Source organism: Arvicola amphibius, chromosome 1 (assembly GCF_903992535.2).
Source record: "Arvicola amphibius chromosome 1, mArvAmp1.2, whole genome shotgun sequence".
Lineage (NCBI taxonomy): Eukaryota > Metazoa > Chordata > Mammalia > Rodentia > Cricetidae > Arvicola > Arvicola amphibius.
This window is the reverse complement of record NC_052047.1, coordinates 135,577,898-135,595,464: the sequence shown is the minus strand read 5'-3', so window position 1 is coordinate 135,595,464 and position 17,567 is coordinate 135,577,898. Positions and strand designations below refer to the sequence as shown.

Below are 17,567 nucleotides of genomic sequence, written 5' to 3'. Positions count from 1 at the left end.
GACCTGAGTTTGAGTCCCTGAACCCAAGTAAAAGGCTGGATGTGGTGGCTGGTATCTGTAATATCACCACCGCTAGGACAAGTTGGCTGAGGAGTAGCCTAGGAGAATAGCCCAGAAAGTTTGAGTGCCAGCTAGCCTGGAGTAAACAGAGGGGAAAAGACAAGAGAAACCCTTCTCAACGAGGTAGAAGGAGAGAACTGACTCTGGCAAGTTGTCCTCTGACCTCCACATGTGCACCGTGGCAGGCATAGGCTCTGTGAGTGGCCAGAAAGGCTGCCTCTAAGTGCTCTACCTCCATCCCCTCCACACACACCCCACGACAGCCCCTACACATTAATCAGTGAGGACCTACCTGGCCTGCTTTCAGATTGGCTTCCAAGGAAGATTTCCTAACAACAACATGTTTTGTTTTGTTTTAAGGAGAAGGGGACTGAAGAATGATAAAATACAAGAGACTGGGGAGGAGGTTCAACTGGCCAAGTGCCTACTGTACAAGCGTGAGGACTTGAGTTCCATGACCCAGCACCCACGTTAAAGCCAGGCATGGACGGCTGTGATCCCAACACTGGAGTGTGGGGTCAGGGGTAAAAACAGGCGGGTGCGAGGGGCCTGTAATCTATAGATTTGTTTAAGACTAAAAGTGACTAAATACTAAATGTGACTAAAAGTCGCATTCCCTATCTTTAACTGCTCACAACATTCCATGGAAGCCCGTGTTTTGACTGTGAAGAGATGAAGGCTACAGGCTCCTCCCCCCCCCCCTCCGAAATAAACATATCAAGGGATGCTACTCGTGAGATTGTATGGTATGAAACAGTACCGTACACGACACATACACATGACCAACACAACCAGACATTGAGCTCCACAACATGGGCTCTCTTAATTATTAGCTGTCATATTGAGATTAAATTGGGCATTAAATTAAGTTTAAAGAGGGATTAAACTGTGACAAGAGGTGCAGTAAAGACACAATAGGCCTGGAAAATAAAAGGCAATTACTCAGAATAAAATCACAGTATTAAAGCTCTGAATACTTGCCTGCTTTCAAATTTAAACTCAAGTTTATTTTGGTTGAACAATGGGGAAGAAAAGGTGACTTTTGTTATCTCAGACCCTGCGTTTTGAAATCTTGGGCAGTCCAGACTGTCATTCATCACTTGTGTTTGAAGCCTCGAGATGCAACGCTGGTGGCTTTTCCATGTGGGTCCTGGGACAAGTTTCCTTATTAACATTGCCTTCGACCAGCTTACCCCACTCCCTTTAAGTTCTTTTGCATATTCCCTACTAGCCAAGGAGAATTTTCCAAGTTTTAACATCTATAATTTTTAAAGATTTATTTTATGTTTTATTTATGCGTATGTGTGTGAGGGTATGCAGGTACCCAAGGAGGGCAGGAGAAGGCATCTGATCCTCCTGGAACTAGAGTTACAGGCAGCTGTGAACAGCCCAACTTGGGTGCTGGGACAAATACTCAGACCCTCGGCAAAAGCAGCAAGTGCTCTTAACCATTGAGTCATCTCCTTCCAGCCCTTCTCCAACTATTTGGGTTATGAAAAATATTGGGTGTCTATAGATGGCTCCATTAAAAGCACTTGTGCAGGCAGGGCACCTGAGTGCACACCCCCAGGCTCATATAGATGTCAGGCGTGGCAGCATGCATCTACCAACACAACACTTGCAATGGTGGGGAGCAGAAACTGGGAGATCCAGGGAGCTCATTGGCCTGCCTGTCTAGACATATCAGTGAGCTCCAGGCTCAATGAGATAATCCCATCTCAAAAACAAACAAACAAACAAAACCACCCCGAGGTGGTGAGGGGTTTAGGAAGACAATGACCACCATTCTCTGGCTTATACACACACAATTAATCATTTAATTTAATAAATAGTCTTTGGACATCTTCGGCATACTGCAATAAAACGCCCTAGACATCCCAGGGCAAACAACCATGCTCTCTGCTTCACTTGTCCCCTTTGAAGATGCTCAATAATGCACCGTAGCATCCATACGTAGACTGAAATGACATCAGCAGGGTACCATTTGTCAGCTGCAGCCCACAGATGAGGTTTCTTGGAACCTGAGCTTAGAGAGGTTACCCCATGAAGTTGATCTTTATCAGGAATGCCTTTTATAAGAATAGAATGAGAGAGGATAAAAAAGAATTTGATCTTGCCATAAGCAAATTGATGATATAAAACAGCCAACATCAACTAAATGGAGAGAAACTCACAGCGATCCCACTAAAATCAGGAACAAGACAATGATGCCCACGCTCTCTGTTTATTCAATATAGTTCTTGATGTTCTAGCTAGAGCAATAAGACAACAAAAGGAGAACAAGGGGATACAAATCAGAAAAGAAGAAGTCAAACTCTCACTATTTGCTGATGATATGATAGTTTACATAAGCTACCCAAGTTTCTAGTAAGGAACTCCTACAACTTATAAACACTTTCAGTAATGTAGCAGAATACAAGATTAGCTCAAAAAAATCAGTAGCCCTCCTTTACACAGATGATAAATGGGCTGAGAAAGAAATCAGAGAAACATCACCCTTTACAATAGCTACAAATAGCATAAAACATCTCAGTACTTCTAACCAGACTTATATGTCAAGAACTTTAAATCTTTGAAGAAAGAAATTGAAGAAGACACCAGAAAGTGGAAAGATCTCCCATGCTCTTGGGTAGGCAAATTACCATAGTAAAAATGACAGTCTTACCAAAAGCAATCTACAGATTCAATGCAATGCCCAGCAAAATCCCAGCAAAATTCTTCACAGACCTAGAAAGAATAGTACTCAACTTCATATGAAAAAGAAAAAAATCAGGATAGACAAAACCATCCTATACAATAAATAACTTCTGAAGGCATCACAATCCCTGACTTCAAACTCTACCAAAGAGCTACAGTACTTAAAACAGCATGGTATTGGCATAAGAACAGACAGGAGGACCAATGGAACTGAGTCAAAGACTGGGATATTAACCCAAACACTTTTGAATACCTGATTTTTGAAAGAAGCAAAAAATATCAAACATAAAAAGAAAGCATATCTAACAAATGGTGCTGGCATAACTGGATATCAACATGTAGAAGAATGAAAATAGATCCATATCTTTCACCATGCACAAAACTCAAGTCCACATGGATCAAAGACCTCAACATAAAGCCAGCCACACTGAACCTCATAGAAGAGAAAGTGGGAAGTACACTTGAACGCATTGGCACAGGAAACCACTTCCTAAATAGAACCTCAGTAGCTTAGATACTGAGAAAACCAAGTAATAAATGGGAACTCCTGAATCGGAAAAACTTCTGTAAAGCTAAGGACATAGTCAACAAGACAAAACAGCAGCCTACAGAATGGGAAAAGATCTTCACCAATCCCACATCAGACAGAGGTCTGTGATGGAGGACTTTCATTGGTTAATTAATAAAGAAACTGCTTGGCCCAATAGGACAGAACATAGGTGGGTGGAGTAGACAGAACAGAATGCTGGGAGTGAGGCAGACGTTTCAGGCAGTCGCCATAGGCAGTCGCCATGCTTCTCCTCTCCAAGATAGAGGTTAAGATCTCTTCTGGTAAGCGACCACCTCGTGGTGCTACACAGATTACTAATTATGGGTTAAAGCAAGATGTGAGAATCAACCAATAAGAGGCTGAAACTAATGGGCCAGACAGTGTTTAAAAGAATACAGTTTCCGTGTAATTATTTCGGATGTAAAGCTAGCCGGGTGGCAGGACGCAGCCCCGCCGCTCCATCTACAGGTCTGATCTCCAAAACATACAAAGAACTCAAGAAATTGGTCATCAAAAGAGCAAATAAATCAGTAAAAAAAAAAAAAAAAAAGAAAAATGGAGTATAGACCTAAACAGAGACCTTTGAACAGAGGAATCTAAAATGACTGAAAGACACTTAAGGAAATATTCAACATCCTTAGTCATCAGAGAAATGCAAATCAAAACAACTCTGAGATTCCATCTTATATCTGTAAGAATGGCCAAAATCAAAAACACTGATGACAACTTCTGCTGGAGAAGTTGTGGGGTAAAGGCAACACTACTGCATTGCTGGTAGGAATGCAAGCTGGTACAACCCCTTTGGATATTGTATGGTGATTTCTCAGAAAATTAGAAAACAACTTTCCTCAAGACCCAGCAATACCACTTTGGGGTATATACTCAAAGGATGCTCAATCGTGCCACAAGGACATGTGCTCAACTACGTTCATAGTAGCTTTGTTTGTCATAGACAGAATCTGGAAACAACCTAAATGCCCCTTGACTGATGAATGGATAAGGAAAACACAATGTAGTACTACTACCCAGCAGAAAAAAAGACATCTTGAAATTTGCGGGCAAATGGATGGATCTTGTGGGACTCCCAACAGTGGGAACAGTGACTGTATCTGACTCTTCTATCAGTTTTTGGGACCCTACTCCTCATACTGAGTCACTTTGCCCAGCCTTAAAACGGGGGCGGGAGGGAGGCATACTTGGTCTAACTGTAATTTGATATGCCATATTTTGTTGATATTTATCAGAGACATTGCCTTTTCCTAAACAGAAATAGAGGAATGGATTGGGGGGGGCGGGAAGAGTGTGGGGTGTGGGGGCAGAAGAGGGGTGTGGGGGCAGGAGAGAGAGGACTTGGAGAAGAGGAGGAAGGGGAAACTACGACCAGGATGTAAAATAAATAAATTAATTAATATTTAAAGAAAGAAAGGGAGCATCTGCACACTGCCTACCTGTGGGCAGCGTGGGGCAGCTGCATGGCAGGATACTGGAACTCGTGCTCAGTGACTGCTGAGGACCAGAGAGACAGACTTCCTGGCGATGGCACCCAGCAAGGGCATATCACGGGAAAACAGAAAACACAGGCCTTCTGTCAGCACAGACTAGTACTTCTGTGCATATGCCACACACACGTGTGCACACGCGTGTGTGCCCGTACACCTATGTGCACCTGTGTGTGGAGGTGAGAGGTCAACTTTGAGTGTGATCCCTGTGGGTGCTATACCTTTCTCCTTGTTTTTGAGACAGCACCTCTCATTGGCCAGTCACCCCTCTTAGGCTAGACTGGTTGGGTGATATGCTCAACTTTTTTTCCATGGGTGCTAGGAATGAAACACAGGTTTTCAAGCTTGCCAGAAAGCAATTTTCCTACATAGATCCATCTGCCCCACCCTATTGTCATCTTGTCTTCTCGGTGGTGGGAACTGAACCCAGAACTTTGTTCATGTTGAACAAGCACTAAGCTCTTGAACTGCACCCCTAGTCTGTGGTGATATTTTGTTTGTGCTGTAACAAATAAAGCTAGCCTAAAAATCAGAGTGCAAAACTAGCCACACTAGTTAGCCATAGAGGCCAGACAGTGGTGGCGCACACCTTTAATCCCAGCACTCGGGAGACAAAAGCCATCGGGTCTCTGGGTCTCTGTGAGTTCAAGGCCACCCTAAGCTACGCGAGATTGATCCAGTCTCAAAGAGTAACAGAGCCAGGTGGTGGTGGCTCACACCTTGAATCTCAGGACTTGGGAGTCACATGCCTTTAACCCCAGCACCAGGTAGCTAGAGACAGAAAGGGATATGTCTGGCTGGACTGAGAGAAGATTAAAAGGCAGGAAGAGACCAGAGCTCATGTCATTCAGTCTGAGGACTTGCAGAAATAGGATATCCCGTTTGGTCTGAGGATTTCATAGACGTAAGAACTGGTGGCTGGCTGCTCTACTTCTCTGATCTTTCAGTTTTCACCCCTTAATATCTGACACTGGGTTTTTATTATTAAGACCAAATAAAATTTGCGCTACACTAATCCCTACCATGAAGATGCCTTTGTGAATTCTCTTTATCGCGTCTTCGTCTTTGAGACAGGGTCTCAGTATGTAGCCTAGGCTAACTTCATATTGTTGTTTCCCAGGCTAGCATTGAACTTGTGATCTTCCTATCTCAGGTTCCTGTGCTGTGAGTACAGGCACACCCGACCATGTTGGTTTATTTTTTGTCATGTATGTGCTTGTGATATAGTCTGGACACATATAGAAGCCATAAAAGGACACTGGTGTCCTCTTCTGCTGCTTTTCATCTTAGTGCCCTGAGACAGGGCCTATGGCTGTGTCTGCTAGTCTCGTTGGCTGATAAGCTTTTCTGGCCCCCAATTGCTGGGCTCACACACACACTGCTATGCCCATGTTTTCTGTGGGTGAGGGGATTCAAACTCAGATCCTCTACTTAAATAACAAACACTCTAAGCTACTGAGTTGTCTCCCCAGATTCTGTTCTGTTTTGTTTTAAAGAGAGAACAGCAACACAATCTCTCCTTTCTCAGTGTTTTAGAAAATTGTTGCTAAACATGATTTCTAGGGTAAAGAGAACGCATACAATTTAGAAACAGCTACCCAGAGTTTAAACTATCTCTGAGGGTGGCACCCGGTGTCTCATAAGCCACCTCCTGTCATGTCAGACTTCTGCACTTACTGAAGTCTCAGTTATCCTAAGCAAAAAAAATTAAAAAAAAAAAAAACACAGAGAAAAAAATGCAAGCACCAACTTTCTGAGGAAGCTCCGAGGCTGTGTCTTGATGAAGGTGGACAACTAGATCAGAACGGACAGCCCTGTGCAAGTCGCTGCTCCTTCTCCTCTCGTCCCAGGCTGGGAACAGCTGCAGCTGTCGGCGCCTTCCACACCTTGGCCCCTCCGCCAACAGTTCGCTGGGTTCATTTGCCTTTGTTCCTTAGGTTTCCCCCACTCCTCTTTGTTACGTGCACAGGGTCCTGTGTCTGGCCTTGTCCTGAGTCCTCTGATGGACACAGGATGTTTCCCGGTTGCGCTCCAGAAATGTCCTGCTACCAGGTGGCTGTCCACGGTTTCCAGGCCACATGTCTCCTTCTGGATGCAAAGTCTGATTTATTCGTGATTCCCGCTACGATTCTTGTTACAAAAAAAAAAAAAAAAGCCAAGATGATCTCCTCAGCAATGCGCAGTAAAACTGAGTGTTCTGTTTTATAACGACGGAGTCAGGATTCTTGGTTGACATGGCCCTGTCTTGTTGTTTCTCTCAGGAACAGGGAGCCTGGCTTCCTTCCTTCCCTCCCTAAACTGTTACTTGTCGGCGGGAGCTGGAAAGTGGTGCTGTTTAGCATGTAAATAAAGCAACACTTTTTCCAGTAAATGGCTCTGTCTAGCATTATATGCCAGCAACTCTTTTCTGCACAATGAGGAATTCAATTCCCGCACGTTTCTTTCCCCCTGTCCTTTCACGGAAGGAAAGGTGATCGCGCAATTGTGGAAGTCCTTTTTGCTGTATATTTTTCCCCAATTGTGCCCCAATTTTGCTAGTCTCCTTACAGACAGCATTTCCATTGTTAAATCGCAGCCGTATGGCATCTTATGAATTAATCCACTTCCTGGAGACCAGTGTTTAATAAATGATGTAAATGAAGGCTGTGGCTCTGAGGTCTGTTTAAAGAGCTGGGCTTAGTCACCTTCCCCATCTGTCGCCAGCTGGAGGTTCCCTCACGGTCCTGACTTTCTTTCTCATGTTCTCTCTCCTTCTGCTCCTCATCAGGACCTTGGGGGAGAAAGTCAGGAACGAGAGGGGTGCGTTCACTCATGGAGACGGTGGGACAGAACTAATGGGAGATCACCAACTCCAGTTGGAATGGGACTGATGGATCATGCGACCAAACCCGTCTCTCTGAGTGTGGCCAACAGCGGGGGCTGAATGAGAAGCAAAGGACAATGGCTCTGGGCTCTGATTGTTCTTCATGGACGGGCTCTGTGGGAGCCTTCTCAGCTTGGTCGATCACCTTCCTGGACCTGGGGGGAGTTGGGAGGACCTTGGTCTTAGCATAGAGTGGGGAACCCTGATGGCTCCTTGGCCTTGAGAGGGAGGGAGGGGAGGTATGGGTGGAGGGGAGGGGAGGGAAGGGGGAGAAGGAGGGGAGAGAAAGGGGAGAAGGAGGGGAGGGAGGGGGGAGGAGGAGGGAAGGAGATGGAAATTTTTAAATATAAAAAAAAATAAACCATGAGGAAAAAAAAAAAAAAAAAAAAAAAAAGAGCTGGGCTTACACGCCGCGGTCCTGCCTAGATGAAGGGGGCACATGCTTCTGCATTTTTATTTGAGCCCCACTGAAGCCGGTCATTATATTGTGAATGGCACAGCGCAGCTCTACGGTCCTTTAAAGGCCCTTGTGCATCCGCCCATGCGATGATTGACGCTGGCTGGGACTCGATGCAATGTTACACTCTTTTAATTCTTTCCCAGGCAGTGTTATCTTTGATCACTTCCCATTCACTGGGAGAAACTCCGTACGATTGCTATCCCACATCATGTCGTGGGGATGGTGCCAAGCTCCCTGGAATGTAACCGTTCAAGGCAATTTCCCCACCCTTGGGCTGCTCGTTAAAGGGGCGCGGCTCTGAACTTTAATGAATAAGGTAGACTGAAAATTCCACTTTTCTTTCAGAGAGACTCGGTTTTCTTTCTTCTTGAGACTGTTTTTCTGCGGCTGATTTCTTTGTTGAACTGGAATTGATCCTCTCGCCGTCGCAGCCGTGGCTGCGGTTCAGCATGCAAAGGGGGTTTCTTGTCGCATTCCCTTTGTGATCCGAGTGTAGAGTTTTAGCAAAGAATGCCATAAAAATATGTGGATTTTCACGCAAAGAAAGTACACCATTGCTGATGGGGGCTGTAGCTGCCACTATGTCTGAGGGGGAGCGATTCTTCTTCAGATGCCTGTGCTGTTTTTAGCAAACTCTGAATTAATGTTCTTTTTACCCTGGGGATAGTGAGCCCTTAAATCTCACTAAAAAGTTGAGCAAGAAAGAGTCAAGTGGGACAAATGACAGGAAGCGACCAGTGTTTAGGAAGAGCCTCGTTTTCAAAAGCTCAGCCAGGTTTGAGTTCATTTCCCTCTTTAAAGGCGGGCATTAGCTGAAACGATGGCTCAGCTGCTAAAGCGCTGGCTGTTACTACAGTCAGGGGGCCTGATTCAACTCCTCTGCACCACGTAAAGAGCCAGGCCCCTCTGTACATCTACAGTTTCAGCACCACGGAAGCGGAGACAGGATTTCTGGACAGCCAGTCTAGCCATGGAGAGCTCCAGAGTCAGTGAGTGAGCTGCTTAGGTTCGGGAGTTTTTTGTCTTGTTTTGGTCAACTTGACACAAACTAGGGTTGTCTGGGAAGAAAAAAAAAAAAAAAAAACGACTCATTTGGAAAAAAAATGATTCCATTGGATTGGCACGCAGGCAAGTTTGTTGGGGCATTTTCTCGATGTGGAAGGGCCCAGCCCAATGTGGGCGGTGCCACCCCTGGGCAGGTAGGCCTGAAATACATAATAATATATTTATAATTATTATATATTATGAAATATATAATAATAATATAAGAAAGAAGACTGCTGAGGTGGGAGAGATGGCTCAGCAGTTAAAAACACTGGCTACTCTTCCAGAGGACCGGGGTTTGGTTCCTAGCACCCACATGGTAGCCCTAATCATCTACAACTCCAGTCCCAGGGAATCAGATGCCTTCTTCTGGCCTCCTCAGGCACAGTATGTGTATGGTACACAGACTTATATGTAGGCAGAATATCCATATACATTTAAAAATGAAAACAAATAATAGCCGGCTGAGTTAGCCAGGGAGAATAAGGTAGAATCAACATCCCTCTTCGGCCTCTGCTTCAGTGCCTGCTTCCAGGTTTCTGCTTGAGCTCCTGCCCCGACTTCTCTCTGTAATGGACTGTATGCTGTAAGCTGAGGTAAGCTCTTTCTTCCCCAAGCTGCTTTTGGTCATGGGGTTTATCACAGCAAGAGGAAGCAAACGAAGACAATGGAAGATCTTGTCTTCAAAATAAATAGGATGGCGAGCCATTGGGAAATATATTCAGCACTGACTCTGACCTCCAAAGGCATGCACACATTTGTGTACATACACCTGAATACACAGGCCACACACAGTACACATAAATACCTTACCACACGTAGAAAGAAAGAGAGAAAGGGAAGGAGGGAGGGAGGGAGAGAGGGAGGAAAGGAAGAAGGAAGGAAGGAAGGAAGGAAGGAAGGAAGGAAGGAAGGAAGAAGGAAAGAAGGAAGGAAAAAGGCAGATGGGCAGGCAGGCTTAAATTATCTTTGTTGTTTTTCAATACTTCAAATAAATCTAAAATTTTATTTCTGTCGCCTAGTGAACCAGGGGCAGAAAACAGCACTCAGAGAATTGGTGCAGGGTGGTGTGGGGGGTGAGGGTTGTTAAATAGTATTCTGGAAATCTGAGTCACACCTAGCATGGTGTGTCACCATCATGGGAGGAAAGAATCTGCTTCATGTTGAGCCTTAGGGATCTTTGCTAATTCACACACTGAAGGCCACTGGCCCCTGCCCTGAGCTCTAGGGCTTCACAGTTTCCTAACAACCAGAGGAGAGCTGAGTCCGGGACTGTAGAGAGGCATCAATTTATTTGAAATGAGGAGTAAACAATAGGAGAATAATGATTAAAAAACAGTACTAACTTGTTCTGCACAGGGCGTGCTTCTAATAAAATCAATTATTCACTGTTATTTGAAACTCAGATCTAACAGGCAGCCTGCATTTGATCTGACAAACACAAGGCTGGGGTCTTTTTGTCTTCAGGAACAGAGTTACAGCCTCCTGACGGCCTTCTGTCAGCTGATACACTCCACAAGTGGCAGAAAGGCTATATGCTCATGTGTCTATGTCTGAGCTATTATTCACCCATATTTAAACTTAACCTTCATCACAGTACCAGGGAGATGGGCAGCATCCATCTCACTTCCAAAAGAAAACGAGACTCAAAGCCAGTATCTGTTTTCATCTGAAGTACCAGAGAGATACCCAACCCCAAAATTCCCGGTTCCAAGCCCCATGTTTTTCACCCCACTAGAGTGACCCACTTTGTCCCACAGCCGCTGGGCTCTCTCCAGTACACAAAGCTTCTATTCCTACACTTTCTCTACCATGTTTCCTACCCGAGTGGCCACTTCCTGTCCAAAGCTATTTATTCACTATTCCGTGTCCCTGGCCAGTGCCACCATTGGCCCCGGGAGAGGGTACAAAGGGAAGCGATTGTAACTGCTTTCCGTCCCCTCCGGCCTTTCTCCTAATCCTGCCTTTGAAAGTTCCCTCTGAATGAATTGACACTCAACTGGAAACTGAGTGTTCCTGTGACCCTGAACTTGTGTGTTTTATGAATCCAGTTAGAGATTTTTCTTGCTTTTGGTTCTTGGCGTAGACGTTTTGATTTTGCAGTCTTACAGAATTTGGAATTGAGGAAAGAACATGAAGAATTTTAAATTTATTTCTGAATTGTCATTGTTATTTTCCTTGATGGTTTAACACAAGCCATAAGACATCCCCACATGTAGAAATGTAGAATTAGAACAGAGGGCTGGGAAGACAACTCAGACGGTGGAAGTGATCGTCTCACAAGCATGAAGACATGAATGGATCACCCTCAAGACACCTAGAAAAGGGTCAGGCCGGGTGGTACACACGTAATCCCAGCACAGCCCAGGGAGATGGAGACTAGCCGTTTCCTGGGGTTTACTGGTCAACTCATCAAGCCTGTGGAAACTTCCAGCCTAAAGAAAGACCATGTCTTAAGAACGAAATGGATGGCACACGAGGAATGGGAGCTGAAGTAGTCCTCTGGGCTTCATGCATACACATGCATACCTGCACACATACAGGGGATGGGGGGCACATATGCATACCTACACACATATGGGGGGCATACATACATACCTGCACACGCATGGGAGTGGGGGAATATACATGCATACCTGCACATCCAGGGGGTGTGGTGGAGGGACACATATGTGTACCTGCACACACGGGGGGAGGGGAACACAGCCTGCGGATTTTGCTTTCTTTTAACAGATTGATACATATTCTTTCAAGATCCTTTTTTTCATGTATCTTTATCAATACACATATTTTAACTATTTTACAAAACTATGAACACATTTTCACCCAATTATTGCACCCGTAGTGTGTGTGAGGACAAATTGCTGAGTGGCCTCCACCCATAACAAACTTGCCTTTCCCTTCCCACCATTTCTTTTTAACTTTATCTTGGGGGTTTCCAGTTTTTCTTATATCTTCCAGAAGACATGAATGCTTTGCCCCTTGGGTGCAGCAAGGATCCTCTACCCGATTTGTCCTTTATCTTCCCCACGTCAATTATGATATTTTTATTGTGCAAAATTGTTAAATTGCTAGGGAGCCTGATAATCCAGTTATGCATTCTTTCCTTGCCCTTCTAGAAATGCCTTCAGTGTGCCAAGATTATATGTCTCTCGCATCTTTTCTGGTGCCCTCGCGGTTTTAGACTTTTATATCCCAATCTCTGAAACGTCTATCACCCGTTTCAGTGTAGACAGTTCAGCAGAGTGCTAACTTTATATTCCCCAAATGGCTAACCATCTGAGCCCTCCACCACTTATCTACTGACTGGAAATGACACTTTCATCATGTGTTCAATGTCTATGTATACTCAGGTCCATTTCTAGACAGCGTGCTATGATTGCTTTGCGTTTCTCCCTGGTCCTGAGTCAGGAAGATATTTTTTCATACCACTGAGATTCTTGATCCGTTTCACCAAGATAGGAATCATGTGTGGAAGAGGAGAAGCTCCTCCATTGTTGGCAACCCTGAGCTGCTAAGCCTTAGAGGCTGGACCCGGAGTTTTATTGCTCCAAACAGAGCGTTCTAGGTTCACGCCTGTTTCTGGGATAAAACACCGGACAGAAAGCAACCCGGGGACAAAGGAGCTGCCTTAACTCTGGTTCAGGTTCTCCCTAGCATTGCAGCAAAGTCCCTGTGACAGGAACTTAAGGCAAGTAGTCCCATTATATCCACAGCCACAGGCAGAGAGAAATCAGTGTGGACATGCTCTCGCTTGCCTGTTGGTGCCCAGCTGGATTTCCTCACTCTTGCACAGTTCAGGCCCTCCTGCCTAGGGAATGGTGCTGCCCACCCTGGTCTGGGTCTTCCCATATCAATTGACTTAATGAAGACAGCCCCTCCCTCCCGCAGGCCCACCCGGTATGAGACTTTCTTCCCAGGTAATTCCAAAATTATGTCAAGTTGACAAGTAGCTAAGGACTACACTCTGAAACCGTAGAACCTATTTCTTCAGACTTTAAAAGCCAATGACTTACCCTGTGGGCAATCAAGGTGGAAGGATATTGCTCTGGGCTTTAACCACCAAGGGCCCCAGCTTTTGTAATTCTTGGTTTCAGGGTACATTCAAAATTAATAATTAGTTAACATTACTAATGCATTCGGATAACAGCAAGCAGCAGCAGGCAGTGCCTCTAGTGTTACAATTCTTGTTCAGACTTCAAGTGTCAGGACACTCGGCCACAGACAGTGGTGTTCTACCTGACTGGCCCAGGGGCTGAGACCCTTGGGCCATTGTCATTTCCTCAGAACTCTTCCAGTGACCATAGCGTTTCCTCTCCTGGAACTCCTCAACTCCTCTCTCATCGTGATCCCCACTGTTACTGTTGGGCCTATTCTACTGACTGTCACTTACTCTTTGTGTTGCCAGCTTAGCCTACTTTACTACTGATAAATGTTGAAAATAGACAAGAAAAGGTCACTTCAGACAAACCTTTTAGTGGACTTAATGGTTGCAACATTGCAGCATAGGAGGGTGTCTCCTGGTTGGTTTCCAAAGCATGACAAACAGCCTACTTATATTGATAGGGAAAACAGGGTACCACAAGGGTGTCTGCAACAATTATCTCAGTCTCTCATGAAAATAAAGAACTGTGTTTACAGCCATCACTGCACAGTCAGTCCTGTAGGCAGAGCTTGTCTGTGTCCCAGTCGCCACTCCCAAATAACCACACCGAGACTTACTATTAATTATAAATTCTCGGCAGACAACTTAAGCTTGTTTTAAACTAGCTCTTAAAATTAAATCACCCCATATCTATTAACCTCTGCGCTGCCTCAAGGCTCATTTACCTCATGTAAATACTCTGCATCCTGCTTGCTCTGTTCTGCATCTCATGAGAGTCCACCCCTCTGTTTCCCAGGATCCTCCTAGTCTGGCCTTCCTACCCAGTCTCTTTCTGCCCAGCTATAGGCCAGTCATCTTTTTATTAACCAATAAAAGTAACACATATTTACAGAATACAGATTGTCCCACAGCATTTTCCCATTTTTCTAAATCTAGTATCCTTTTACATTGATTTCATTGAGCTATAAATTTTTCTCTGCTTCCCTCCCTTCCTTTTCTCTCCCATCCCCTCCCCATCAACCCTCTCCCATGGTTCCCATTCTCCCAATATACTCAGGAGATCTTGTCTTTTTCTACTTCCCATGTAGATTAGATCCATGTATCTCTCTCTTAGGGTCCTCATTGTTGTCTAGGTTCTCTGGGATTGTGATTTGTAGGCTAGTTTTCTTTGCTTTATGTTTAAAAAACACTTATGAGTAAATACGTATGATAATTGTCTTTCTGGGTCTGGGTTACCTCACTCAATATGATGTTTTCTAGCTCCATTCATTTGCCTGCAAATTTCAAGATGTCATTATTTTTTTCCGCTGTGTAGTACTCCATTGTGTAAATGTACCATATTTACCTTATCCATTCTTTGGTTGAGGGGATTTTAGGTTGTTTCTATGTTCTGACTATGACAAAAAATGCTGCATGGACATAGTTGAGCACATGTCCTTGTGGTACGATTGAGCATCCTTTGGATATATACCCCAAAGTGGTATTGCTGGGTCTTGAGGAAGGGTGTTTCCTAATTTTCTGAGAAATCACCATACTGATATCCAAAGGGGCTGTACCAGCTTGCACTCCCACCAGCAATGCAGAAGTGTTCCCTTTTCCCCACAACCTCTCCAGCATAAGTTATCATTAGTGTTTTTTATCTTGGCCATTCTTACAGGTGTAAGATGGAATCTCAGAGTTGTTTTGATTTGCATTTCTCTGATGACTAAGGATGTTGAATATTTCCTTAAGTGTCTTTCAGTCATTTTAGATTCCTTTGTTTAGAGTTCTCTGTTTAGGTCTATACTCCATCTTTTTATTGGATTATTTGTTCTTTTTTTTTTTTTTTTTTTTGGTTTTTCGAGACAGGGTTTCTCTGCGGCTTTGGAGCCTGTCCTGGAACTAGCTCTTGTAGACCAGGCTGGTCTCGAACTCACAGAGATCCGCCTGCCTCTGCCTCCCGAGTGCTGGGATTAAAGGCGTGCGCCACCACCGCCCGGCTGGATTATTTGTTCTTTTGATGACCAATTTCTTGAGGTCTTTGTATATTTTGGAGATCAGACCTCTGTCTGATGTGGGATTGGTGAAGATCTTTTCCCATTCTGTAGGTTGCTGTTTTGTCTTGTTGACCATGTCCTTTGCTTTACAGAAACTTTTCAGTTTCAGACCTCATATATTAATTGCTTTTCTCAGTGTCTGTGCTACTGGGGTTTTATTTAAGAAGTGGTTCCCTGTGCCAATGCGTTCAAGTGCACTTCCCATTTTCTTTTCTATGAGGCTCAGTGTGGCTGGCTTTATGTTGAGGTCTTTGATCCATTTGAACTTGAGTTTTGTGCATGGTTATAGATATGGATCTATTTTCATTCTTCTACATGTTGATATCCAGTTATGCCAGCACCATTTGTTAAATATGCTTTCCTTTTTCTGTTTGATATTTTTTGCTTCTTTGTCAGAAATCAGGTGTTCAAAGGTGTGTGGATTGATATCTGAGTCTTTGATTTGGTTCCATTGGTCCTCCTGTCTGTTCTTATGCCAATACCAGGCTGTCTTAAGTATTGTAACTCTGTAGTAGAGGTTGAAATCATGGATTGTGATGCCTCCAGAAGTTCCTTTATTGTACAGGATTCTTTTGTCTATCCTGGGTTTTTTTGCTTTTCTATATGAAGGTGAGTACCATTCTTTCAAGGTCTGTGAAGTATTTTGCTGGGATTTAATGGGCATTGCATTGAATCTGTAGACTTCTTTTGGTAAGATTGCCATTTTTACTATGTTAATTCTACCTACGCAAGAGCATGGGAGTTCTTTCCACTTTCTGGTGTCTTCTTTAATTTCTTTCTTAAAGTTCTTTTTTTTTTTTTTGCCAAGCTGTGACTGTTTTATTAACTGACCAGATTACAAAAATACCATGGGCAACACCTTAGTTCATCCGTCTAATAAGCCTGTTTATCTGGTCTTCCCTATTGCCAGCATCTCCACCTTCCACAAAATGAGTTGTCTTCTTCTTCATTCCACCTCTTAGAGAGGATAATTTGAAGGGCCACAGGAAGTTATTCGCTTCCTTGAAGCGTTTTCCAACTGTATAGATCTCATGAATTAGATCCTCCATGCAGATGATGCCATATTTACCAAGAGATCGAGCAATCAAGGAATTATCTGTCAAGGCAATTCTCTTCTTATGAATTTTGCCATAGCCGCGTTTGTAGATGAGCTCATTTACTGACTTCAGATTGGGGTACCCCCATGCAATGTATGGTTCCACAATCCTCAGCATGTTAATTAAAGCCTTGTTGAGCTTGACAAAGGTGCCGTTGAAGAACTGCCAAAGACGGAGAAGCTGCAACACCTTGCGCACCTTTGGGCTCACACCATTGATACCTCGGATTCTGATGACGAAGGCCAGCTTCGGTTCTGCGGGCACATAGAAGTTTCCAGCTTTCCTTGCCATCCTGGCCATGCGAATCTCCGTCCGGTACATCTGCCTGTACTCCTTATGATAGTGCTTTGCCTTCTCATAGAGGAGCTTCCTCTGGGCCCTTCGCAGCGACTTCAGGGCAATCTTCTTCCGAAGGCGCTTCACCTTCAACTCTGCGAAATTCCTTCGCTTTTTCTTCAGCGTTTCTGGCACAGAAGGAACCTTCTTTTTCTTCTGGGTTCCCGGTGCAGCAGGAACCTTTTTCTTCTCCGGCACAGCCTCCATGGTTCCAGGCGGAAAAAAAAAAAGATTTCTTAAAGTTCTTGTCATGTAAGTCTTCCACTTGCTTGGTTAGTTATTCCAAGATATTTTATACTATTTGTGGTTATTGTGAAGGGTGATGTTTCTCTGATTTCTCAACCTATTTATCATCTGTATACAGGAGGGATACTGATTTTTTTTTAGTTAATCTTGGATCCTGCTACATTACTGAAAGTGATTATGAGTTGTTCCTTGGTAGAATTTTTGGGATCGCTTGTGTAAACTATCATATCATCAGCAAATAGTGAGAGTTTGACTTCTTTTTCTTTCTTCTTAAAGTCCGTGTCAAGATAGACTTCTTCTTTTTCGATTTGTATCCCCTTGATCTCCTTTTGTTGTTTTATTGCTTTAGCTAAGACCTCAAGAACCATATTGAATAGATGTCAAAAGAATGGTAACCTTGTCTTGTTCCTGATTTTAGTAGGATCGCTGTGAGTTTCTCTCCATTTAGTTTGATGTTGGTTGTTGGCTTGCTGTATATTGCCTTTATTATGTTTAGGTATGTCCCTTATATCCCTGCTCTCTCCAAGACCTTTATCATGAAGAGATGTTGTATTTTGCTGAAAGCTTTTTTAGC

The 17,567-nt window shown here is 44.0% G+C and overlaps 1 protein-coding gene across 1 annotated transcript; it reads right to left on the bottom strand.

Moving 5' to 3' along the window:
* Window positions 1-16,113: 16,113 nt before the first annotated feature.
* On the bottom strand, window positions 16,114-16,954 carry LOC119826905 (60S ribosomal protein L7-like). Its single transcript, XM_038348426.1, has one exon. It carries the CDS (start codon window positions 16,952-16,954, stop codon window positions 16,175-16,177), a length of 780 nt encoding a protein of 259 aa, XP_038204354.1. The 3' UTR covers window positions 16,114-16,174.
* Between the last annotated feature and the right edge of the window lie 613 nt (window positions 16,955-17,567).